The sequence below is a fragment of the Megalops cyprinoides genome, chromosome 11 (genome assembly GCF_013368585.1).
Source record: "Megalops cyprinoides isolate fMegCyp1 chromosome 11, fMegCyp1.pri, whole genome shotgun sequence".
Classification (NCBI taxonomy): Eukaryota; Metazoa; Chordata; class Actinopteri; order Elopiformes; family Megalopidae; genus Megalops; species Megalops cyprinoides.
The window spans coordinates 11,001,625-11,028,194 of NC_050593.1; the positions used below are offsets into that span (position 1 = coordinate 11,001,625).

Consider the following 26,570-nt stretch of genomic DNA (forward strand, 5'->3'; position numbering starts at 1 on the left):
TCAAACGAGTGCAAGCTCGGTTGGGCTTCCCACTCTTGGTAAAGTCTGGTCTCATTTCACAAACATGTATTTGGGCGTGCCTCATTATCTGTTTATCGGTTTGTTTTCAAATCCATGAAATTAACTGTAGGTTGTGATTCACAAAACATGCACGCGATCCCACCTGCTACCAATAAGGAACTGAGGGCCCCTAAAAAACTAAAGTTGAGGGGAAAGCTGTGGGCCTCCAGGTTGTTAGATGCGCAGTGATTCCTTGCGAGTATCATGCTGAAGTAGAAGCTGTTGCTGGGCCAAAGTGGAAATGTGCTGAGGCATGATAGACCTGCCCCTCTGTCTGTGGGGCGAACATGCATGGGCACACGCGTCCGCCAGGGGACAGGGTGCAGCACTGACAGGGTCGGCTTGCGGGCCACCGGTTTGACAGACACCTTGAGGGCACGCTGTGCTGTTGCCGTGCCGCCGCCGCGCCGTCGCCGTGCCGACCTTCCTCCAGATGGCTGCGGCCCTGTCCCATCCTTGTGTGCCATGGCAAGCAGCAGGCGACGCGGGAGCGCCAGGGTGACACATAGCCCTGGGATCTCGAATTGGGGCAGACAGATAGGACAGGTGATCGTGACAAATGCTCGTCCTCCTCGCTGTACCTCTGACTCAACAGTCCTACCGTGAGCAGCTAAAAATATCCTCAGTCACAGCCAGACTGCTAATGCAGAGTTTCGATCCCCAGAGCTGACAGGGTCATTTTTTTTTATTTGTTTTTTTTTTTTTTTTGGCCGAACTTTAGAAACATTGAGAACATTCAGATTTGAGAAACTTCGAAAAGTGAGCACATGCAGTGCTTTGTTTGTGAAATGTAGCATCTGTGGTGATGGCTCTGACCTCGTTTTTTGCTTTTCGCCAGAGCGCGAGAGATATCGAATCTAAAATGAGGAGTGAGACCAGGCTGAAGCTGTTTGCCTTGGATCCCGACACACAGGTGAGCAAATCAAAGCCCAACAGGTGCCACTGCCTTGATAGTCTGACCATTAAAGTCAGAGCACTGTCATTTGATGTAGAATCTGTCTGATCCCTTTAACTAAGTCTTCTGTCCTTACCTCTGTGCAAATGTAAACTTGAGCCATTAATATTTTATCTTTGTGTTGCTTTAGAAACTTGACTTCTCAGGAATTGAGCCGGACATTAAGCAGTTTGAGGAGAAGTTTGGCAAGCGCGTTTTGGTGAACTGCAACGACCTGTCCTTCAACCTGCAGAGCTGTGTGGCCGAGAATGAGGAGGGACCAACGACAAATGTGCGCTCAATGTGACACACACAGACACACGCTAATATACATACACAGACACACACACACACACACACACACCCTCACAGACTCACATACATAACCCCATACGTAGACTCACATGTTTCTTTGTTCACATCCCCGTTTTTTTCCATGAAAGCATCGTCATTAGGCAGCTTTTTCCCCTCCCAGTACTTCAGAGCAGGGAGGAAGGCGTTAACCTATCAGTTGGAGTTTGGTCAGGCCATCACTGTTGTTTGTCTTTGTGGGGCAGGGGGATCCGGTCGTCATAGCAAACCACTGTGCACCACATCAATTGGGGGGGAAATGGGACTAGTGCCGCTTTCCTGCTGTCACTCACGGGGGTCTGTTCATTAGAGAGAAATGTGCACACAGGCAGGGGAACACAAAGACAAGGGTGCTGCAGGGCTGGGAGAACATAGACAGCTATTCTGTTTCAGTCAGATAGTGTTTGCTCAGTCAAGGATGTAAATCACCCTCCGCAAAAAACCAGGTGGCCCCACTCTCAGTGCATCAACCCTCCCAACCCCCCCACCCCAGACTCCAGTCTGCAATATTGCACTCCATCTCCACTCCCTCCAAGAACCCCCCCCCCTTAGGAGTTATTCACAACATTAAAAAAATAAGTACAAATGCACATCCCATAAAAACGCTTGTTATCCGTAAAAACATATCTGGCTTGACGTGGATGGGTATTGGCTGTTTTTGTTTTCTAGGTGGAGCCGTTTTATGTCACCCTGTCGCTCTTCGACATCCAGAACAGCCGCAAGATTTCAGCCGACTTCCACGTGGACCTGAACCACCCGTCCGTCCGGCAGATGGTCTCCGCTCCCATTGGCCAGCACATGAACGGGGGCGGGGACACTCTGCAGGGAGGCCAGAGGCTGGTCAACGGGCTGCCAGAGTCTCTGCTGCAGTACCCCAGACAGGTGGGGGGCGCTCATTCTCCATTTTAGAATGGAGTAGAACAGAAACTTATTTTTGTCTTTGTCATGCAAACGCATACCTGTGGATTGGAATAGATTACTTTACATTAACAAGATTTGATTAATTATACTCACTTAAATATATTCTTTCCACAGCTTGCATTGTGAAACAGTTGTAATACAGTGCAGGTTGTCTGTAACAATGAAGGCATGTGTGACCCAACAGTACATATAACACGGTAGCATTAGCAAAGAGCTAACTCTCACAGTCAGAAGTACTGCCCATGTAATGTTTAAGGAAACTGGGATGAAACATTTTGTGTTTGATAAAGCATTAATAACCTAATTGTAAATCATTGACAAATACCGTTGCTGATCAGAGTTGCCAGATGGAGAAATTCTACACAGGGTTGCAAAATGCAGTGTTATTTTGTGTATCTGCCCATGTCAACAGTGCATGTTGTAACCATGAGTGGAAATTTCTCACATTGCTAACCTTGGCCTCTTCCTTAATAAAACATTTCATAACCTTTATTAATGTAGAAATACATATCAATGATGTATCCGTTGATGGTTTGTAGTGAAGTTATTACTGTTTGTTAAGCATTGATTAGCTGTATTTTTAAGTGTGTTTGTCTCAACCCAGGGGGTCTTCTCAGTGACGTGTCCCCACCCAGACATATTCCTTGTGGCTCGCATAGAGAAGGTCCTACAAGGAGGGATTGCTCACTGCGCAGAGCCGTACATGAAGAGCTCGGATTCCAACAAGGTGCGGCCGGCGTGAGAGGCGTAGAACAGTGGCCCTTCACATTGAAAGAGAGATTAATTACTCCCTTCCATTGTCTACTGCTAACCCTAGACTCCATAGATATACATACGATCTGCCTTTTAAAGAGTTCTGGCCAGCCACCAGAATACTCTGACAGAGTTTTAAATCAAATGCAGGACTGGTTGGCCCTGTCCATTCATATCAGTCCGTAAAACGGTTATATCAGGAGATGCGCGGTAATGAGATTTATTCAGGCTGCAAATGTGAAAGGCATTAGGGAGCTTTTCAGTGTGGTGCAAGTGAAAGAGCAGCTGGCAGCGACTGGACTTACGATTGGACACACTGAAGTGCTGAAAGTTATGCCTTTCGATGACTACCTTTATATACACACGATAATGCGATTATTGTCAGTAAAAAAGCATTTCCCAAACACTCCCATTTACATGTAAATAATGGATAATTGGAGTAAAGAGTGGGAATAGGAGAGGCATTTCACCCACAGTAACATTACAGACTGGCCTGTTACTCTTCCCTGCCCTGTCCCGTCACTTTCCTGCCAAGAGTTTACATGAGTTCTGCACAACTCAAAGTTTTGTCTTAGTCACCTTAAAATGGCATCATTAATGTGCATGTAAATGAGGCCTGCGTCTTTTTAAAATGGTGCCCAGGGCTGACGATCTGGTCTTTCTCTCCATCACTAGGCTGCTCAGAAGGTCCTGAAAAATGCCAAACTGGCCTGCAGCAGGTTGGGTCAGTACAGGATGCCTTTCGCCTGGGCAGCCAGGTAAGGCTCCCTCGCCTGTTTCACTTTTCATGCCCCAAAACTAAGTCATACCTCATACAGACTCAGTGACATGGTAGAAGTACCAGGGGATAGGTCCACTTGGGATCTAATGTGTGTTTAATATGCAAGACTCCAACGAAACGCACATTTGGTTGTGTTCACTGAATAAGCAAATTGACTCGCAAACCAGACATGTTAAAGATGGTTCATCTGACCACCATGACCACTACACTGAGAAGGACAGCGATAAAAATAACTGTAATGATAAAAGGTGGTCACACCACAACAATAACTATAAAAATGACCACAAGCTACTAAAATAGCTATTGCTTTGATCATGACTTTTATGCAACACTCAATATGCAGAAGTCCAGACAGAGATGGAGCACTGGGAAGGAATTGATTGACATGTGTTCAGTAAAAAAAAAAAAACTCCAACTGCTAGCTAGCAAAGGAGATGCTGTACAATAGCATGTTTTCTCCATATTTTATGTCCTCTCCACAGGGGGGGCATTAATGTGTTCAGTTCTCTGCTGGCTGTGTTCTTACTGTCCAGTTCAAAATACTTTGGAAAAGCTTTTTCCAGTGGCCCACAAATGACCTCAGTTCCCTGGAGCTGCAGTTATTCTGCAATGAGCTGTGGAAACAGGCCTGTGTCCTTCATGCTTGGAAAGAGGCTGCTAGTTTTGCAGAATGCCGTTCTCTTGATGGGGACAATCTGGCATCCCCAGTGTCAGAAGAGCTTCTGCAGGAAGTCCGAGATAGTGGGGGAAATTGCATTGATCCTGCGGAAAAATGAATCAACCCAAGCAGATGGAATATTAGGGAAGATCTCTGCGGAAAGCTTTGCTCTGGAACGGCCCTGGAAAGCGGAACGCGGCTTGCGAAGCTTTGTTTTTACCCCATCCAAGAGAGCTTCCCTTGTGTCTCCGCAGGCCGCTGTTCAGAGACGCGTCGGGGACTCTGGACAAAACATCCCGCTTCTCCGCCATTTACAGGCAGGACAGCGGAAAGCTCTCAAATGAGGACATGTTCAAGCTTTTGGCGGATTTCAGAAAGTTAGTTTTACAGTTTTGCTGTTTCATAACTACTCAAATAAACTTGTCATCATTACTGTTATAATTTAATGAGGTAGCGTAATTAATCTTTCCCAGTCTTTTAAAACAATATAGCTAAGGCTTAGAACAGGCCTTCATAGGGTTTCAGAGTGAAATGATATCTTCGTATGTTTTTGGAATAATGTTTTCTTTACCACCATGAATCTGACCCTTCAGTGTCGCTGCACCTAGACAAATAATTGCTCACTTCATGCTCTGTCCATGTGTCAGTTTCTCTCCAGTCTGCTTCCATCAGGGCCGAGTTAAAAGATAATAAAGGGCTTAACTAGTGCTTATTTTCTCCTCTTCCTCAGGCCGGAAAAGATGGCCAAGCTTCCTGTAATCTTAGGAAACTTAGATGTCACCATCGACAACGTGGCCCCGGACCTAACGAGTAAGATCTCCGAATTCGATCCACGCTCAAACAATGAAACCACCGAAAAAGCATGAGCCGTTTTCCGTCCAGCGGAGGCGCCTCTCGTTTTCATTGTTGGTCTCGTTTTGTCCCCCAGATTGCGTCACTTCGTCCTACATTCCAGTGAAGCAGTTTGAGTGCAACGGGAAGAACAGCGTCTTGTTCGAGGTGGAGGAGTTCGTCCCCTGTATTGCCAAGTGCTCCCAGCCTTTCACCACCTACAACAACCACCTCTACGTGTACCCCAAGCACCTGAAATATGACAGCCAAAAGTCGTTTGCCAAGGTAGGGGGACAAACCCAGTCCTCGCACTGTGGTGTTTGTGTGGGAAAAAGCCTTATTTTATAAAAGCAGTGTAAGATTTGGCTAGATTTGTCAGATGAAGATTTCAATTTATTAGAGTCATAGTTCAAAGACACAGTTCAATGATGTTTATTGTAAGTAGTTACCCTTTTTCAGTATGCTTTTGGAACTTTGTTTTCCATTGTAATAAATAAGGATTCAGGGTATACAAACACTTCTAGGAAAGAGGACTTACAAACATTTCATAGTACACATGCAAATGGGGATAGCATGAAAAACAATATAATGACACTTTTTGCCACCAAGAGATAATAGAAAAGACATGACAGCATGTTAGTGATACATAGAATATATGTATTAATTATTGTCTGCTAGATATTACAATCCTTGGAAGGAGGTATGATGTTATATGAGCACAGTAGAATTTTAAAGTTGTTCAGACAAGCTCCAAATCATATAAAGATTATCTAAATTGCTCCCAGTTGTTGGTTATATCATAAATGTATGTCATGTCTCCAGTTCTTCGATATTGCACAGCTGAGCCTAGCTGTTGTGCCAGCACAATGACAGAGCTGACAGAGAAAACAAAGTTGAAGTGAGGAAATGATGAATTAACATAAAAGAAAATAACCGAAAGAAAGTCTGCCAGTTTTGCCAGCAGAACTTTTCATCTAATAAGAACAGCTGAAGTCTCTTTTCTAAGTGGGTCAGCTTTATGCTCTCTCCCTCTCTCCCTCTCTTTCTCCTTTCTCTCTCTCTCTCCCTTTTTCTGTCTCTGTCTGTCTCTCTCTCTCTCTCTCTCTCTCTCTCTCTCTCTCTCGTCTCCTCTCTGTCCCTTTCACTCTCTCTGCTTATCTCTCCTCAGGCAAGAAACATTGCTATCTGTATTGAGTTCAAGGATTCAGACGAGGAGGAGTCCCAGCCACTCAAAGTAAGCTCCTGTCAACCATTATCTATCACCTGTCAGCAGTTACCTGTCACGTGTCATGGGTGGTGGCTGTAATCCCCACAGCTAAAGGAAAGCAGTGATGAACATTATGCAGTCTAAGAGAAGAGAATAACTCGTTTCTCACTGTGGCTCTGCAGTGTATCTATGGTCACCCCGGAGGTCCTCTGTTTGCCAAAAACGCCTTTGCCGCAGTGCTGCACCATCAGCAGAACCCAGAGTTCTATGATGAGGTGAGCGGAACCTTGTGTAAATAACCTTTGTTTCCCGTTGGAAGGACATCTTGCATTTGTCCATTACAACAGCACTCAGCATCCTGAGACAAGAATGCATGAATGTTCACTTTGAGCTGCAGTTTAAAGGGTAAAGCCAGCAGTTTGTGCATGACAGAAGATCTGCAGCAGAAACCCTCTCTTTCAGCTGCAGGACCTCATTACATTACATTACATTACATCAACTTAGCACATGCTCTCATCCAGAGTGACTTCCAGCACGATAGAACATAAGTGTATCCAGTTAAATGAGTAATGGTGTTAGACCAGGGTAACAACACTCAAAGACCAGTGAGTGTGAGCACCTCTGTGCGTATGTTGGTAAAGGAGTCCTTTGGAGTCCCGTGTGTTTGGCTGTGAGGCTTTAGGGGCCTTGTGCATTCTCTCCTCTCTCAGATCAAGATTGAGCTGCCCGCCCAGCTCCATGAGAAGCACCACCTGCTTTTCACCTTCTACCATGTCAGCTGCGACAGCAACAGCAAGGCCAGCACCAAGAAGAGGGACCTGGTGGAAACCCAAGGTGAACACCACCAACGCCCTCCTAACATCACCCTTTCAAGTAGACACGTCACTTCCTGTGTCACTGTTTCCATTCAGTTTCACTCATATGACAGCCTCCCAACTTCGAGTATATGCAGTAGTGGCCAGTACAGTGGTATAGTGCTGTAAGGCAACTTGACTTGTAACCAGAGGGTTGCAATTTCAAATCCCAGGTGGAGCACTGTTTTTATATCTTTAACCTGAATGACTTCAGTGTAAATGGAAGCCTGTGTAAAATCTGAGCTGAAGTTGCTCTGCAGCGTCCATTAAAGAAACAGATAAATTGAATAGACATATGGACGGTGGGGTGATGGGTTCTGCTTTCTCCTTACGGCAGTGGGCTACGCCTGGCTCCCCTTACTGAAGGACGGCAGGGTGATCATGAACGAGCAGCAGATACCGGTGTCCGCCAACCTGCCCGCTGGGTACCTGTGCTCCCAGGAGGGCATAAGCAAGGTAACGCCAATCCCAGCGAGGCTGGAGCGGGGCTTTCTGCGGGCGGGTGCAGTTCAACACGATTGGTGGGATGGGGGGAGGTCATGAACCCCACATTGGGTGGAGCTTGCATGTTTCATTGATGACTCCCTGATTTGAACGATTCGTAATGCTCTGCACTGGACAGTGTTTTGGGTTCGTTCAGAGTAACCAATGATTGACGGCACATATAGCTCCACGATGGAGTTCTTGGAGCATCATTTTCCCATCACTAGTCTGCGCACAGATAATCCTGAGTTAGCACTGTGCACTGTAGCATTACCCTCACACCCGTCTCATCTTCATCGTCATCCTCACCAGCAGGAGTGTGTCACAGTTCTGCAATTGCAGAGAGAATAGGACCCAAGACAAATTTAATCTGTGCATTGTGCTATGTTTTAATGAATACTTTCATTTTATTTAAAGGTAGATGGTTTTTTTTTTTTCAAAAAGGAATTGTGATGGCTTTATCTGACCTTGTGATACAGAGTACCTGATCACCTGATCACCCACCTGAGAACCTTCAGTGTTCCTCTGTAGAGATTAGGTGTGAAGCAGTGTGTATAATTGCTGCTCAATTCCACATACAAAGATATGAAAGACAGCTTCAGTTTGCTGAGTGCTGATGGATTAGGGGCCTTGCTCTATCTTTGCTATATACACAGAGACACCCATATGAAGCAGTGTGTATAATTGCTGCTCAATTCCACATACAAAGATATGAAAGACAGCTTCAGTTTGCTGAGTGCTGATGGATTAGGGGCCTTGCTCTATCTTTGCTATATACACAGAGACACCCATATGAAGATATGCACAAGTGTTAAGCAATGCGCGAACAAATTGCACTCAGGTCTGACATTGAGGAAAGCTTTGTAGGTCACATCAACCTTGCAAGTAACATGGGTCCTTCAACAGCTTGGGTTTGTCTGCCACCTCACAGCTGCGACTGCTTTGTGGTTTCTGTCACTGCTGTAGATGTCTGCTCCATACAGTGAACGTTTAATAATGGTTTAATAATTGCCGTTGTGTCTTGTCATCAATGGCAGCATTCCGGTCCTGAGATCAAATGGGTTGATGGAGGCAAGCCTTTGCTCAAGGTGTCCACTCACCTTGTCTCAACAGTCTACACTCAGGTTAGTGATAACTGAGTTCCGTGCAATTGGGTGGTGCTTACCTTTGTTTTCATTGGGGTTCATCAACACATCCTTTTCAGAACAGTCATGCATTACATTATTGAAACCAGAGAGGGCTGTGTAATAAGGAAGCTTTTTGTCAGCCTGGAACCAATGTGTTATGAGTTTAAACACTAGTTGGGACACAGCAGTTGTACCCTTGAACAACATTCAGTAATCTAATTGAACTGCTTCAGTACATATCCAGCTGTATAAATAGATCACATGTGAAATATAATCTGTGCACATCACCTCAAGGAAACCCGCTAAGCATATAAATGAGTATTAGACAGCGTACAGTATGAATGTGTATTTCTAAATCTTCCGTGTCTTTTTGTTTAAGTGATGCTGTCGTTTTATAATCTTTTCTTCTTTTGCTTTTAAAAAAGCGACTCCTGCTTCAGCTGTGCTTTTTCTCCCCTTCCCCAGGATCAACATTTGCACAATTTCTTCCACCACTGTCAGAGTATGGAGTGTGCAGGCCAACCCTCAGGAGGGGAGCTCATCAAGTACCTGAAGGTAAAGCACCCGCACTGACACTGACAGCAATAACAATACTGACTCTGACAGCAACACTGACACTGTCAATGATACCGACAGCAACAACAACACTGACTCTGACAGCAACACCAAGACTAAATGACACTTATACTGACACTGGCAGGAACACTAAATCTAAATGACACTGACACTGACCGCAACACTGACACTGGAAACAATGCTGAAATGGACAGCAACACTACGCTACGCTGACGGTAACACAGGCTGTGACACAAATGGAAAGAAAAACACTTTGCTCAAATTCTTCGCTAATATGCTCTGGATGTGTTTATAATATTCAATGACTGAAGGAAAAAAAGTACAAATGCATTTATATTTACTGACCACGGAAGGGAGGTCATGACAAAGTTTCCAGGAATGTGAAGTCACGCTTTCTCAGGGTGTGGCTTCAACCCATTCACAGCGTGGCACACTGTGTTCCTGCATGGTTTCTGCTGGCCTCTTATGGCAAGCTTTTCGCAACCACGCATATCCTCAGGGTCTGATCGTAAACACCGCCTCTAAGCTAACAATGGGGAGTGAGTCACCCGCAGGTTAAAAGCCAAATGATTTCACTGGCCTTGAGTGATGGCTGTGTGGCTGGGAATGAATCTGAAAACCCGCAGCCTTACCGTATTCTAGGAACAGAGTAAACCGGTAACATCCTCTTCACCTTGCTTATCAGCGCTCATCCTGTTTGTCCTGTTTGTGTCCTCCTCCTATCCTGTTATGCACCGAAGCTCTGGCGTGTTCGTTAGGGGATGTCTGGCGGAACTGCCCTGCTGGCTATCACGAATACAGAGCGGCACTGCTTATTGGGTCTGCAGTACCATCCTAATTAAAAGCATTCCCCCCCCCCCCCCCCCCCCCCCCAATCCCTGCAGAGCCTCCATGCCATGGAGAGTCACATGATGATCAACTTCCTGCCCACCGTCCTCAACCAGCTGTTCCGCGTCCTGACCAACGCGGCCCACGAGGACGTGGCGGTGAACGTCACCAGGCAAGCGTGCTCCTCGCCCGCCACCTGCTCCCACCTCTCAGGATCATGAAGCTGAGGCTTAAATCATTTAATTATCTGTAAAAATGTGGCCTGTAATTGATACAGCTGGTTCATGTTCTGCTGATGGTTGCTGATACACCGCCTCTGGAGTGTGCTTCAGAGTGTGCTTCAACCATTGGTATTTCAGCAGGTGTTTCAGAGTCAGGTAAATCTTAGTGAGGGCTTCCCCTGATTCACTGCATCTGACCTCTCCATGACCTTTGACCCCTGTGGTTCATTTCCCCTCTCAGGGTCATGATCCACATCGTCTCTCACTGCCACGAGGAGGGTCTGGAACACTACCTGCAATCTTACGTAAAGGTGCGTACTGCAACTGTTGTTCCTGAGGTGTTCGGTCCTGTTGTAATACCATGCAGTCCATTGCCTTTTGGCTTCACTCAAAAACATACCCCTAGGACTCCTGAGTCACTCAGCAGTTAAGGCACAGAATGTCACATGAGACAGTCTTAGCATATAGTTAGAAATTCCAAAATAGGATTGCTTACAGGAGAGAAAAGGCATTTTAAAATATGTCCCCCTTCCTGTTCTCTTGCTTGCTCCCTTCAGTATGTGTTTAAGACTGAGCAATACACAGCCACCAGCGCCAGGACGGTGCACGAGGAGCTGGCCAAAGCCATGACCACCATCCTGAAGCCTTCCACAGACTTCCTCACCAGCAACAAGCTGCTCAAGGTATGCGCCGCTCAGGGCGCCAGCCCACAGGTCCACGGCGATTCGAGTTTACACAGCATGAAACACTGCACGCTGTGAAAGCAGCCAGGCTTCCACTCATGCACCTAATGTCAGATAAAAGATTTTTATAATGTGTGAGTTGTTTGGACATAGCTCATCTTCCGTTTCTCTAAAGGAGGTAGATCGAGGCCAGTTAGGAGTTAATTTGCCTATGGCATGCCAGCTTTACTTTAACTCACACAAGAATGGGTGCAAATTATGTGCTGTACACAGGAATAACCTTTTTTATTCTAACCCGCATTTATGTATGGGACAGCTACATGTGAGAAAAAGCATAACTCCATTTATGCATCACTTTTACTGGCACCTATACTCAAATACAGTAGTAGAAAGTCATTTTTATACGTAATGGACAATGGAAACACCTTTTTGTACTGTATATATGTGGATTAATCATGTTGTCCATTTTTTAGTACTCCTGGTATTTCTTTGAGGCATTAGTGAAGTCCATGGCCCAGTATTTGATAGAAAGCGGTAAAGTCAAGGTAAGCACGATGTGTGAACATGTATTTATTGTAGTACACAACATTGGTTTCAGCAATTTGGTGCAAATTAACTCTGATGCAGCACTCTACAACATGCTGAGCAAAGTAAATACTTAAAGACATCATAAATTAAAGCCAGGTCCTTATGCTTTACTCAACTGCCACTTTTATGGTTCACAATCTAAATGAACACATCCCCTAACCTTCCAGCCTTGCCAGCCTTCCCACAAGATCACCCCTCAAATTACAAAGATCTCCCACATTTTAAGCCACAGAGGATGCTAATTACCCAGAACCACCCTGTTATTGTTCGACATTGGCATGCTTCTGTGTAATCAGGGAGCCATAGCAGACTCCCATCAATTTCCCTCAGTGTCGGGCTACGAAATGCTAACAAGAGCAGGGCAGCAGTTAAAGCTGGGTGAATTATCTCATACCAGTCTGGTTTTATGTTGACCCTTTCGCTGTGGCACTGGTGCATAACAAGATATTCATTAGTGCGTTGTTTTCACACAATGGTACTTCTTTTGACTGTGTTACTGTATGTCTTTGTGTTATGTCTGTTCCACTGTTCATCTGGCTTTATTATGAGTGGAAATTTGCAAGCCGCTGCTGAAAAATAAACCAATGCAAATCTGTGCTGGCGGAGCTCTAACCCTGGTCCCCTCCGCTCTGTCAGCTGTCCAGGAACCAGCGCTTCTCCGCCTCCTTCCATCACACCGTGGAGACCCTGGTGAACATGCTGATGCCCCACATCACACAGAAGTACAAGGGCAACCTGGACGCTGCCAGGAACGCCAACCACAGCCTGGCCGTCTTCATCAAGGTGGGAGTGGCCCCAGGACACTGTCTGCCCAAACCGTCTGCAAACGGTCCAGGCCGGGTCAGGTCACAGGAACCACGTTCTAAACAAAGACTGACAGAACAAGGATGTTATGATCCACACCTGTAGTTTCAGCCGTAACAATGTTCAGCAAGGTTAATTTCCTGATAGTCTGGTCAAATGTTGAAGTAGTAAGTAGTGTGTCTTTTTTTTTCCTTCTTATTGTCTGCAGCGATGCTTCACGTTCATGGACCGAGGCTTTGTCTTCAAGCAGATTAACAATTACATCAACTGCTTTCTTCCTGGAGATTCCAAGGTAGTTTGGACCATTGTGCACACTGTACTTGTGTAGCATGTGGCAACCAAGTGTCCAGAATATTCATACAATCTAATGCTTTGAATGGGAGAGTAGTATTGTGTAGCAGAAATAAGGGAGTGAACTAGTGAGCAGACTGTTGCAGGTCCAAGTCCAGAGTTAGACACTCCCATTGTATCCATAACCAAGGGATTTACCCAGAATTACATCTGTAAATAGCCAGCTGTACAAATGGATAAAATGTAAGCAATGCAATTCACCCTGGATGAGAGCATCCACTTAGCAAATAAATAATGTAATGTACTGACCACAGGGGAGAGAAAGGCATCTGTTTCGGCAGGGTTTGTTCAGCTGTTCCTGATCTAACGCAGACGCTTTCTCTTCCAGACGCTGTACGAGTTCAAGTTCGAGTTCCTGCGCGTGGTATGCAACCACGAGCACTACGTCCCCCTGAACCTGCCCATGCCTTTCGGGAAGGGGAGAATCCAGAGGTTTCAAGGTAAAAAGTCTTGGCCCATTCCTCTGCTCCGCCCTAATCCTCAGGGTGCTGCTGTGCATGTTGGGTATCCTACTCGGTGTGAGAGTTATTCTGACACATGTAGGCGTGCAAGCATGCTGCAGGTTGGGCTGAAGTAGGCAAATCAATGGACAAGTCAGATGCCGTGTAGACATAGTCCCTCTGCAGCTGCCCACAGCCTTCCCTTAAGGCCTTCTGCTCTTTTCCTATTGGCTGAGTTGGAGTGGTGCATACTCTAGGTGATACTGGCTTTGCACCTGTAGATGCAAGCTATAGGTGGAGCTGCAGCTCCTTAGCTTGGGCTGCAGATGCTGAGAATGACCAGGTGTATTTTGCATTAACGTTTCCTCTGTTTGCAGCTGATCCTCATTTGACTGCGGCTTGTTTTTTGTGTTTGTTTGTGCTTTGTTTTTTTCCCTCTTTTCTTTCCTTATGAATTAGCTTTTCTGTCTCCCAGCGTGGAGTCGCATGACCTTCCTGTAGGTAGGTGCCAGGTGTGCCGCTTGCATTTCCTGTCCGAGACGGCGTCTCGATTCAGTGTCTCACTGCGGATGGCAGAGGCCGGAATGAACGGATTTGCCCCTTAAATTCAATTATTCGGTCATCAGTGTCATTGTGTATCTGGTGTAGAATGACTAATCTGTCACACGCATCACTAATAAAAGCTGATGTAATTGGTCTCCATCAATATGGATTGTAATTGGCTGGTTGCAGGTGCAGTGGTCTATTTACAGACTCTCAGTCTGTTTGCGCTCAGTCTTTATTTCCTGACCAGTTTTGATACAAGCTCTGTGTGTGCGTGCACGTGTTTGTGTACACGCAGGTAGTTTTCTGTGAAAGAAGGAAAAGAAGGAGACAGAGCGTGAGAAGGAAAGAGTGACTGTGAGTGTGGGAGGGAGAGAGGGAGAGAGAAAGAGAGAGGAAGAGGAAAGACATCTCTGATACCTGTCAGACTACATAGAAATCAGAACCAATTGTAAGCAGTAGCTTCACATTGTGCTGCCATGATGGTGGGATTCTGGGAAATGTCAGCAGGATTTAATAATAGATGAATACTTATAGGGTGGGAGCAGCGGACTTTTATCATTAATGAGGTGTAGTTAGATCTTATCCAGAACAGTGTCTGTGCGACTGAAAGAATGAACACGCTCAACGTGTTATTTTCAGAACCATATTTCTTCTGATATTTTAATGTGAACCAATTACAGCCCATATGTGGAGGACAGTGTAAGTGAATGTTTATCACCACCATTTCAGAGGACATGGAGGAGTGGTTTGTTGTGATGAAGTTTTATGTTTGTGTAACTTCTCATGCTAAGTGCTGCTCACTTTATTCCCTGTAACCTTGTAGCCTGAAAAAACCAACATGCTAAATCGCTGCTTGGCTTCTGTATGCTGTTTGTAAATAAGTATTTTCTGTTCTTTTTGGTGCCTTTGTACATATTGGGTCTTAGTGTTTTTTCTTTCTAGATCTCATGCCATGACCATATATTGAGTGTTCATTCTAGCCACATTTTAAGTGGTTTAATTTTGCTTTGTCTGAGACTCATGACTGCAAGTCAGTGCAGTGTGAACATTGACAAAGCTTGTGTATGGTCAGTCGTCCCCTGCCTAATCATAACTCGGGTGAAGCTACATTCATGATTGTCTTTGATTGCTGATCAATGCACTATTGACAATTGCATAGATTTTGTGCTGTTGCTTAAACTAATTCTTAGATGTCCGTTTTACAACCTCCCAGACCGCCAGCTGTTCTACAGAAAGCTGTCACTTCTCATAGATTGAATATAGTCTCAACAGAAGAATTTCAATCAAACTCACAAAGAAACCTACCCTGGGCACTGTATGGTTTTTACTTGTTGAGGTTCTCTCACTGTAAAAGTCTGCTGTTTAAAACACAAGGTTCTGACACAATGTGCTAAACCCAGATGGTCTGATAGAATAATTTGGTGATGAGCAGGTTTTCATTCGGTTTCTGATTTGTGGTGAGTGTGACATGAGGAAGACATCTAACTGCCATGTGTGGTTCTGTTGTGTTTTAAGCAAAGAGAACAACAGTCTTTTATGTGAGCAGTGAAGCAGAATTATGGATATCCATCACTTTTAGAAGTACAGTGCAGTCGGCATAGGATCCCACTCATTCTCACTAGAGTAGCTTGTTTTTATCTATTTTACTAGCTTTTGTTGGGAGCCAGAATTTGTAAAGAACAGAGCTATCATGTCACAGACTAATTCGCTGTTCTTAGTTTTTCACATTGTCATAGTCATAGCTGGCAAAGATACATCCCAAAGCTTGCATTATCAAGCCAAGAATAAGAAACTTCTTCAGAATCCCATTCTCTTTTGTAGGTTATGCTTGTAAGATACTATTTTCCAATCAGGGCTTACAGTATGTTGTTGATCCTTAGCTAGGAGCTAATATGAAACTGATTATGTTTCACCCTGTATACAGCTTACGGTAAAAAAATGCTAAGTATGGCTTTTATTGGTAGCTGATGCAGCACCACTCAGGGTTTATTGGTGCCCCTATAAATAATGTAATATTGCATGTTTGTATGGGAACTGTCACCTCGGGGTTTACCTCAGGGCAGTCAGGGCTCAGCCTTGGACAGCAAGCGTCTGGAAGAGTTGTTCTTGTAGTCACCGTTGTGTGAGATCAGTTTTTACAGTACATTACATTACAGTTTAAGACAAGGCAAGCTCAGAGCTCTTCAGCTACCTGGGCTGCTGGGTTGCGCAGTTGTGCACGCCAGGGAGATATGCTGAGCTGTCTGAGAAAGACGTCCCTGTCCCTCACCATCTCCAACGTTTCTCCTCTCAGACCTGCAGCTGGACTACTCGCTGACCGACGACTTCTGCAGGAACCACTTCCTGGTGGGGCTGCTGCTGAGAGAGGTGGGCGGAGCCCTGCAGGAGTTCCGGGAGATCCGCCAGATCGCCATCCAGGTGCTCAAGAACCTGATGATCAAGCACACCTTTGACGACCGATATACCTCTAAGGTAGGGAGTCCTTCACTTTGGCAGTGCTAAGAAGCACAATCCGTTGGAACCTTGTGTGTTATAGTGGCGTTATGATGTAATGATGAGATTTTGTAATGGCGGCATGATGTAATGTTTTTTTAATGTGTTTCAGAGCCAACAGGCCAGGCTGGCCACCCTCTACCTGCCCCTCTTCGGTCTCCTGCAGGAGAACGTGCACAGGCTCAATGTAAAGGAGGTCTCCCCTTTTGTCATCAACCATTCCAACAATGTAAGGCTGACACCTAGTGGTCAATTTGTAAACACAGCTTCCCATGGCTGAATGGTTCTTAATACGATGCATTCTTTTTGTGCTTGGATCTCAGAATGGGAGAGATGACTCTTTCCTGGGCAGCTCTATGATGACTCCACAGAAGCCAGGGGGCAGTCTGGAGAATAGCCTGCACAAGGATGTGTTTGGAGTCATTTCTGGCACAGGTAAGCAGCTCCCCACCGCCTGCAGGGATAGGCTTTCTGTGGATGAAGTTAGACAGGGAAATTAGAGTATGTGAATAAATACGTGAGTGTGTGTGTGTGTGTGTGTGCGTGTGCGTGTGTGTGTGCGTGTGGTTGTATACTTGTGTGTGTGCTTGTGTGAACGTGTGGGTATGTGTGGTTGTGTGTACGCTCGCATGTTTGTGTGTGTGTGTGTGTGTGTATATGTGTGTGTGTGTGTGTGCGCATACGTATGTGCGCGTGTGGGTATGTGTAGTTGTATGTGCATGTGTGGTTGTGTGTGCGTGTGTGTGTGTGTGTATGTGTGTGTGTGTGAGTGTGTGTGTGTGAGTGTGTGTGTGTGTATATGAAAGCATCACAGCCTCCCTCTGCCTCCATCCTGCAGCCTCCCCCCACGCTTCCTCCACTCCCAACATCAACTCGGTGCGCCACGCCGACTCCCGCGGCTCCCTCATCAGCACCGACTCCGGCAACAGCCTCCTGGAGAAGAGCCATGACAAGACCAACTCCCTGGACAAGGTACTGCCCTGTGATTCCTCTAGTCTCTGTGACCCGGGCCTCTGCAAAAGCCATCGCTCAGCAGATGAGCTAGCCAACAGGAGGCCTCCTCACTGCCCAGTACAGACACTGTGAGCAAAATCAAGGCCTGTGATGTCATTTCCTATTGCCTCATCTGTTCCAGGCAGCTATCAAGACACAGAAGAAAGCAACGTCAAATGGTCTGTGCTTTAAATGCAGTCCTTTAGGGAAAGGGTTGCAGTGCTTTGGATTGAGAGTGCAATCAACAGTACATGGACCTGCACTCTGAAATAGAGATTCAGTAAAACTGTGCGATGTAATAAGATACTTTCTTGTTTGATTACAAGCAGTCATAAGGGGGATACTGTTCAATGTGGGGGTGTGTCTAATGTCTCAGGGATGGCAAAGATGTGTTCATGTTCGCCTTCGGCCTGAGACGGCAGCGTGCAACACTGACCCACTCCTCTACCCCCATCCCCTCTTCCTCTAATCTGTCCTTATACCATTGACACCCCCCCCCCATCTCCATGCTGCTGATGTCAGAGGGAGAGGTTCACCCGGAGACACTCTGCCAACGTGCTGCGTTTCTTTTCCGAGCCTGACGACGCCACGCCCTCGGCCCGCACCAAACGCGTTACCATGGACTTTTCCCTGCTCTCAGTCCCCACCCTGCAGGAGAATATCGCGCATGCCGGCATGCCGCTCCAAGTACTGGACACGCTTTTATTTTTGTCCCCTCTCTGCCCCCGTCTTGTCCTCCGGGAGCAAGTGTGTGTGGATTGGCTGTGCTGAGGCCTTACTGTCCCTGCGAGCCCCGCTGTTGGCCAGTGCTGCTCCGGGGTGTCATGAACCAGACGTCTGGATTCATGGGCTGCCGCTCTGCTCGTGCTAGGATCTATAGTGTGCTCCCCCTGGGGGGGAGGAGCCCCTCACCCCCCCACCCCTTCCCCCTGCTCTCCACAGCTCTCTCTCAACTCATTCTGGGGGTGTCCTGGGGAAATACAGCCACAATTCAATTAGATTTTACACAAAGCAGAAATAACATGCATATCAATTGCAGATATTGTGTTGGGCATCAAAGTGCTGCGGTGGAAAGATGAAAAGAAATCCTTTATTTGTTTCCTAAGAAACTCCCTCAATGTGTTTCTTCGCAATGTCATCCTTTTTCTCTCTTAGATACATTTCACAGTTTCTGTCTGTCCGTGTGTGTTTGATCCCAAAATCTAACAGAAACCGGAGTATCAGACGCTGATCTCTTAGGAGATGAGTTTTGAGATTTGGAAGTGTGGAATATTGACAGCATCTTGCCAGTAATTGTCAGAGATGGCTTTGGTTTGGCTGCAGTGATTTATTGTTTTTTTATTGTTGATTTTAAACATGTCAGTGCTTGAAAAATCAATGATCAGTGTTTTTAAATCATTCAGACTGGGTGTTGATCATCTGACAATTTAGTGTCTTTGGAAAGGTGCAGTATGAAGTACAATTACTTTTAAGACTCTCGGCAGATGTCTTTGTCAATTCTAAAATATCACTCTCATAAAAGTATAAAAGGTGATTGTAAAATGAAAACAGCATGGAAAGGCAGGAAAGAGCATTTTTATCTTCAGGACCGAAAGGACAGGGGCTTGAGCCCCCTAACCCCCCACCCTCTGTGTCCGTACCTGGTAATTAACATACAATAGTTATACCTCCTCTTAAATGTTGTTTGTACTGAATCTGGTTTTGACTTGATAGGTTTCCATTTTGAATTGGGTACAGGGAAGAGAATGGAGAATCGATCTTTTGCCAGCTGTCCGAGTTACTCAGTGCGAAGGCTGTTCAGTGCAAAGTTTTGGATCGCACGGAGACAGATCATATTTTCCTTAAAGATACATCCATAGCCTCACGGTTTCCATTCCCTCACCGGCAGAGTCTCGTTCCCTTCTGGCAAAGGAAGCTGCAGTCACTTGGGCCAACCCTGCGCTGCGTTAGACCTGCTAGTCTGCCGCTTTGTCGAATTCTCCTCTCTGCGGGGAGTTTGAGAGTTTGTAGAGTAGGTGCACTTAGAGCTGAGCTTTCACTGCTATCCTGGTGTAGCTGGCACTACAGAGCCAAGTGACTCCACAAGCTACGTGTAGTAGGAATGCCATACCATAAGTGTCCCAGAGGTCTCAGCAGGCAGTGGGTGAATGGTAGTGAACGCTCCCTTCTCCCCAGCAGAATACTTTACACAGATGTCTACAGATGATGGATATATTTTACAGAGCTGTGTTATTGCATTGTAACTGTGAGGCGTAATGGGATTTGGTTATTAATGGCTGTAGTGTTTATAGAACTGGTCATTTTAAAACTATAAAAGTTTTATTTGAAAGCTGTGTTAGACAGCAGTACACCTTGTCAGCAGTAAAGAGAGATGACCCCACATTCATTGGGAAGGTGACAAGCCTGGTGTGTTTCTGGACTAAGCAGAAAGAGCAGGAAGGCCTAGCCGCAAAAAGTTTGCCCGTTGCCGCGGGGAGCGTCCCTCTGTCCCCCTTCCCTGTACGCTCTGACCCGACTCTCCTGCCCCCTCAGCACCAGCCCGCCGCCACCCTGGGGAGCGCGATTCTGCGCTGCGACAAGCTGGACCAGGCCGAGATCAAGAGCCTGCTCATGTGCTTCCTGCACGTGCTCAAGAGCATGTCAGAAGGTACGGCCGCCGCGCTCGCCTGCGCCACACACAGGCAGCTCGTGTGAACAGACCTGCGGGAACAGTACTCTATTTGACTCTCCAAGGAAGCTTTTTTGTTATTTTTGTGTGCACAGAACGACAGACAAATTTGAGTACAAACAGCATCTTTTTCGGTGCATTGTCTTTTCTTAAGAGATAATAAAATATTGCGCGGGGGGAAGGAAGTGTGAATACCCTGCCTCTTTATTTCACTATGATGAAGAGACCCACCTTTCCAAAGTGACAGCACTTACCGCTGGGTTAGCTTAGACTGAATATGTCTGTAGGGATTTTTGAAGAACTTGGTTGAATGTTCAAGTTGTGTTTTTTTTTTCTTTTTGGTTTGTTTCAGTGTCATAGGATTACTGCTATGTTATCAGATCAGTCACATGAAATTGATAACATTTTAATACTTTCTCTCTCGCTCTCCTTCCCTCTCCGTCCAACCTCTAGATGCTCTGTTCACCTACTGGAACAAGGCTAGCTCAGCTGAGCTGATGGACTTCTTCACGCTTATCGAGTAAGTCCTGCCCACCACACGGCATGCCTGTCCTTTTTATTACAACATCAGTCTCAAGAAACAAAATAACAATGCTGTTTCTGGTGTTGCTATAGCGATGCACGAAATACAACATAACATGATATGACAGCAGCAAGGAACAGGTTTAAGAAAAGCTTGGCCCCATGTTAGGATCCTTTCCATGGAATTCCCCTGTTTGAAACGATGCTGTTGTTTGTGTTCCCACAGGGTGTGTCTCCATCAGTTCAGGTACATGGGGAAGCGGCACATCGCCAGGTAATGTTTGCATTTCTCTGATGCAGTCAGAAGTATGGAAGCATAAGGGGCCCTGTTATTAGCAGTACTTTGGGTCATTTAGAGATTGAGCACGGACAACACCAGCTACATTTTTAACTTTATATGAAACCGTACCATAAATGTATAAATCTAAGGGCATCTTTATAAGGCACATGTAACATATTCACAAAAGCTTAAAGTTGCAGCTACATTAAGTAATCATTAGGATTTATTATATGCTTCTTAGACAAGAATACAAGTAAACGAATGCAAATCAAATTTTAAATGATCCATACAATACAGAAATGTGAAACACTAAACGTTTTGTGATGGTCATACGCCATCACCTGACACTGTGCATTGCAGATTTTGAATTTCATCAGCCAATATTTATGATTAATTGTTTTGCTTATTGTTCCCATCTTAGAAGTCTGCACTGTTAAATGAAAACAAATGGGCATGGTTCAGATCAGGCTTATCTGTTTATCTGACATATTATTGAAGTAATTTACAGTAAATTCAATTGAAAGTTCAAAAAGAAAACAGACATTTGAAATTACACCGTGTCTGAACTTTTGAGATGATGTAACAAGATTAACTCAGTTTTGTTTTGATGTATAATTCTTAATATGTGTCATTAATATTGTGTGTTCTGGTTTGTGTCATTGTGTTAACATCGTACACAGTGTACACAATACCTTTTGACAGACTACTGACAAATGCTCATACCACAACACACACTTACACACATGCACATGCAGACACACAAACGCACACACTCACTCACTCACTCACTCACTCACTCACTCACTCACTCACATAAACACCCACAAGCATGCATAGGCACACACACTCTCTGTATATCTGTTAAACCATGGGCTCTGGGTCACTGCTCTCTCTAACCCTCCCTCACTCTCTCTGTTTTTTGCACTTAAATGCTGTCAAGTTTAATATAATAAAAACACACGGCAAACACATGGCTCCTGCCCTCTCCTGCTTGGGTAAGACTTGGGGTGTGCCTGCCTTTTCCCACACCAAACGCATGCTGCCTCTTTCTCTGCTCTCATTGGTCATGTCGTAACACCATGCTGCGCACTGCCACTTCCTTAATAACCACAGTTACAGTGTGACCTCCTGCTGGTCACGGCATGTCTCATTGTCTGCTGGTACTAACTGCTCATCTCTCTGCATGTGGAACAGCCTTCTCCGAATCACAGCATGCCGAACGGCAGCCTATCTCAGTGTGTCTGTGCTGAAGATTGTAACGTAAAGGGGCACAGAGGGATGTGTAAGGGGGTGGGAGTGATATCCAAAAATGCGTATGTGCCCATTTACGTGCCCATATTTAAGATCAAATCAATTCCCCGAATGAAGATTGTGCATATATCGCTTGAAGCATAGTGTTGATTATTGTCCTGTCTCTTACATTCCACCCCCTTTTTGAAGGTGTCGGGGTGGGAGGTGTCCACCCCTGCCTGCTCCTAGCGCACTAACACCCCTCTCCCCCCCATCAGGAACCAGGAAGGGGCAGGGCCCGTAGCACATGAGCGGAAGTCTCAGACTCTGCCTGTGTCCCGTAACAGGGCGGGAATGATGCATGCCCGCTTACAGCAGCTCAGCAGCCTGGATAACTCTTACACTTTTAACCACAGTAAGTGCAGCCCTCCCTCCCTCCCCACAACTCCCCTCTGCTCCGTCCCTCTTTCCTCTCTGGTCACCTTCGCCCTCGCCATCTTCACCATCATCATCGTCATTATCATCACCATCGTCATGCTGACTTCACATATGCCCGACCCCGCCAAATTTCATCTGTGGCTTATGGGTGTTTGAACAGGTTAGCAGAGCTAAGGGTTTTGACCATGTGTGTTGCCGTTCAGGTGGTATGTACACATACGTGCATCAAGTCAACATTGGATCTCCTGCAGTTTGATTGTGATTGTCACAGAGACACAGCTCTCTGTCGGTTTGTAATTCACTGAAAACAAGAACATTTCCTCCTTTTTTTTGGGGGGGGGGTGCATAAGGGGGGTAAGTCTAATCATTTTTCATTTAATGAAGTGACTTTGTTTGTGTTTTCAGTGTAAGAAAGATTTCAAGTGTTCTTGGAATTTCTGTAGACCATGGTAAGAGCGTGTCAGGTCGGCAGCCAGCCTGCCATAATCAGCTCTTTAGTGATTAATTTAGCTGTGCCAAGTGCATGCTGGGAATGCCACTCTCCAAACCCTTCCTCTCTCCCTATTCATATCTTTTCCTGACATTGCTGCATTTCAATGCTCTTCCCATTGTTTAAAGGTCAAACGTGCTTTTGATATATTATTTTTAAATACTTTGTGAATATTCATTTGATGTATGTATGCATTTTCAGTATAGTTTGAATATGTATTTTATATGTGTATTTTCTTTTAAATCCAATGTGAATATTTATTTACAGTGTGTACTTTTTTTGAATCAAATGTGACCTTCTTGTTGTATGCTGGTTTTGCTGATAACAGCTGCTCCCTCATTTTGCACCATAAGTGAATGTACGGATGTTCTGTTTTCTGTGAGTATGCGGAATGGGGGTAACGGGCAGGGGTCCTCAGTAGTGTGGCGCGTCCCTTGCAGGCTACAGCCACTCAGACGCCGACGTGCTGAACCAGTCTCTGCTGGAGGCCAACATCGCCACCGAGGTGTGTCTCACTGTGCTGGACACCCTCAGCGTCTTCATCATGGGATTCAAGGTGCGTTGTCTACCTCCCTGCTATACTCCACCAATCCTCTTATCAGCGCTAACTCCTCTGTGGTACACTGTGCGGCTTGTACAGTGAGAAGCAGCTGTTGACATCACGGCTGAGTGTGGGTACCACCCTTCAGCACTTCCTGTGGGTGCAGGATCACTTCCTGTGGGTATGGGAAAAAGGTGGTCGAGCAGGTGGCCAATTTGCTAATTCCAAATGGGGGAAAAAGGTGATCATATTTTTTTGGGGCTGTTTGTGTGTTTATTGATCAATGTGATTATTTCCCCTAATTAAGACAACTCACCCCTAATTGATGGCTCTCTGTGGGGTTTTATGGTTATTTTGAGGTCATTTTAGGATCAACCCAGGTAGTTTTGCTATGTGAATGAGTGAATTCAGAGAGAAGGCGTTTTCTTTAGAAAGAACTAACAGAAGGTCCTGTGTCCTCAGACCCAGCTGTGCTCCGACCACGGTCACAACCTCCTGATGAAGAAGGTGTTTGCGGTCCACCTCTGCTTCCTTCAGATCAACCAGTCTGAGGCTGCCCTCAAGCAGGTCTTCACCTCCCTGCGCACCTTCATTTACAAGGTGAGCAGGAGCCCCTTCGCATTCCAGCAAATGAGTGTGTCTTCAGAGATGCTTTTATTCATTTAACATGTCTCTCATGATCCCATCACATTACCTCTCTCCCTTTCTCAGTTGAGCTTAAGCCTTCTTACTGGCAAGACATACAATACCAATCAAAAGGTTGGACACACCTGCATTCAAATGCATGCATGATGAGACGTATGCTTAAATGATTGAAATGTATTTCTTAGACAAATATACGTAGTGAAGTTGATGCCAATTTATGAACTTCTTTCAAAAAAAATTAATTAAAAAAAATATTTTTTGGCTCCTTTGAAGGATCTAAAATATGATATAGTTTAATGTCAGGTGATGGGGATAGTTAACACTTTTTTTGATAAATGCATAATTCCATTTATGTTATTTCATAGTTTCGATGTCTTTGCTGTTATTTTAAAATGTGGAAATAGTAAAAATGAAGAAAACCCCTTCTATGAGTAGGCGTGTCCAGACTTTTGACTGGTACTGTACACAGTACATATTGTCAAAGCATGAAGAACAATCAATAAAAAAATAGGACAAGAAATCTTATCCTGAACTTCTGTAACTGCAATAATAACAGACATAACCAAATTGTTACTAAATCTCTGCCTCTCTCTCCCTCCCTGCCCTCTCTCTCAGTTCCCCTGCACATTTTTCGAGGGGCGCGCCGACATGTGCGCCTCCTTCTGCTACGAGATCCTGAAGTGCTGCAACTCCAAGCTGAGCTCCATCCGCAGCGACGCCGCCCACCTGCTCTACTTCCTCATGAAGAGCAACTTCGACTACACCGGCCGCAAGTCCTTCGTCCGCACGCACCTGCAGGTCACCGGCGCGCTCTCTCAGCTGTGTGACATATCAGTTTACAGCAGGGCTGTTTGGCTAGCAGCCCGGGGGCCAAGTGCGGCCCACAGTGGGCTTCCTATTGGCCCTTTGATCATTGAGAAACAAACAACTCCTATTATTACCATATATCAAAAATTGTGACTGCTTGGAAATCCAGTATGATGGTATTCTATGTGTCCGGGACACTGCCACTGTAAGCCACTGTAATCACTGCTTGCCTTGTTGTGTAAAAGTGCTGTGTTCCCTGTATGTTTACATTCATAATTGTTGTTGATTGTTGACCTGAAATATTTGTTTTTTTTTCCAGTATTGTGCTATTTGTTTAAATAGTACTCAGCTTTTCCAAATTGATCATTTGCCTCACATGAGATTAATTAGAACAATTAAAAGGCAATGCTATATTCAGAATGTGACAACTAGCCGCTGTGCCTAGGTCAGTGTGTTTACTACTTAAATACTTATTCATACATTGAATGATAATTAGCAAGTGCAATTAGCTGAGCCTGCCAGCACCTTTTTTATCCATTGTTATTTGCCACCATAACAATGTTGAAGAGCTCTGGTTTAGAGCTGCAGCTTCACGGACTGCCTGCAGTGATGAAAGCTGCCATTACTTAGAATAGATGCTTACTGATTGGTTGAAGGAGTGTCTGCCCCTCTCTGCGCAGGTGGTGATCGCAGTCAGCCAGCTGATCGCAGATGTCATTGGGATCGGAGGAACCCGCTTCCAGCAGTCTCTGTCCATCATCAATAACTGCGCCAACAGCGACAAGACCATCAAGGTGAGTGGGCTAACCGCAGGGCAGCTCCTACAGTACTCAAGTCCAAAATATACATGCACAGTATGTTGCAGAGGGCGCCATCTTGTGCCTACAGAGATCCCCAGCATGTGAAGCACAGGTTATCACTCACACAGTGAAACCCAATTGATAAATAAGGACCCTACTACTGGGTCCTAAGTGGCACACAACAGGCAGCAACACAACAGTGGAAAAAAATTCCACATTTTATTCTTGTGTCCCTAGCATAGACGAGGCCTTCAGTTGATTAAACATCGTTCTGGCAAATATTTTACAGTTTTTTTTAGAAAGAATGTATAGGCTCAGTAGGTGGGTGCTGTACGGGTTTTGGCGCGCTCGACGAAGCAGGTGCTTCGCGTCGGCGGGTGGCAGCAGTCACGCCATATGTCCGTTCCGCCCCGCCCGCAGAACACGGCGTTCCCGTCGGACGTGAAGGACCTGACCAAGCGGATCCGCACGGTGCTGATGGCCACGGCGCAGATGAAGGAGCACGAGAGAGACCCCGAGATGCTGGTGGACCTGCAGTACAGCCTGGCCAAGTCCTACGCCAGCACCCCAGAGCTGCGCAAGACCTGGCTGGACAGCATGGCCCGCATCCACGTGAAAAACAGGGACCTGTCTGAGGTCAGGGTGGGACAGGGGGTGGGGTAGGGG

The 26,570-nt window shown here is 45.7% G+C and overlaps 1 protein-coding gene across 1 annotated transcript in view; it reads left to right on the plus strand.

Annotated features, from left to right (window-relative positions):
* LOC118785756 (dedicator of cytokinesis protein 9-like) overlaps positions 1-26,570 on the plus strand; it is a 71,496-nt gene that overhangs the window by 32,580 nt on the left and 12,346 nt on the right. The window contains exons 10-43 of the mRNA XM_036540668.1: positions 899-973; positions 1,146-1,286; positions 2,015-2,227; positions 2,871-2,993; positions 3,695-3,777; positions 4,713-4,835; positions 5,189-5,268; positions 5,387-5,574; positions 6,458-6,523; positions 6,679-6,771; positions 7,207-7,330; positions 7,688-7,806; positions 8,871-8,957; positions 9,426-9,515; positions 10,421-10,536; positions 10,827-10,896; positions 11,143-11,268; positions 11,742-11,813; positions 12,493-12,639; positions 12,869-12,952; positions 13,340-13,451; positions 16,291-16,469; positions 16,603-16,719; positions 16,814-16,925; positions 17,329-17,462; positions 20,016-20,130; positions 20,605-20,671; positions 20,900-20,947; positions 22,462-22,598; positions 23,552-23,667; positions 24,115-24,252; positions 24,913-25,095; positions 25,785-25,898; positions 26,325-26,540. Coding sequence (XP_036396561.1) covers positions 899-973; positions 1,146-1,286; positions 2,015-2,227; positions 2,871-2,993; positions 3,695-3,777; positions 4,713-4,835; positions 5,189-5,268; positions 5,387-5,574; positions 6,458-6,523; positions 6,679-6,771; positions 7,207-7,330; positions 7,688-7,806; positions 8,871-8,957; positions 9,426-9,515; positions 10,421-10,536; positions 10,827-10,896; positions 11,143-11,268; positions 11,742-11,813; positions 12,493-12,639; positions 12,869-12,952; positions 13,340-13,451; positions 16,291-16,469; positions 16,603-16,719; positions 16,814-16,925; positions 17,329-17,462; positions 20,016-20,130; positions 20,605-20,671; positions 20,900-20,947; positions 22,462-22,598; positions 23,552-23,667; positions 24,115-24,252; positions 24,913-25,095; positions 25,785-25,898; positions 26,325-26,540 — 4,008 coding nt within the window. The remainder of the gene's footprint in view (positions 1-898; positions 974-1,145; positions 1,287-2,014; positions 2,228-2,870; positions 2,994-3,694; positions 3,778-4,712; positions 4,836-5,188; positions 5,269-5,386; positions 5,575-6,457; positions 6,524-6,678; positions 6,772-7,206; positions 7,331-7,687; positions 7,807-8,870; positions 8,958-9,425; positions 9,516-10,420; positions 10,537-10,826; positions 10,897-11,142; positions 11,269-11,741; positions 11,814-12,492; positions 12,640-12,868; positions 12,953-13,339; positions 13,452-16,290; positions 16,470-16,602; positions 16,720-16,813; positions 16,926-17,328; positions 17,463-20,015; positions 20,131-20,604; positions 20,672-20,899; positions 20,948-22,461; positions 22,599-23,551; positions 23,668-24,114; positions 24,253-24,912; positions 25,096-25,784; positions 25,899-26,324; positions 26,541-26,570) is intronic.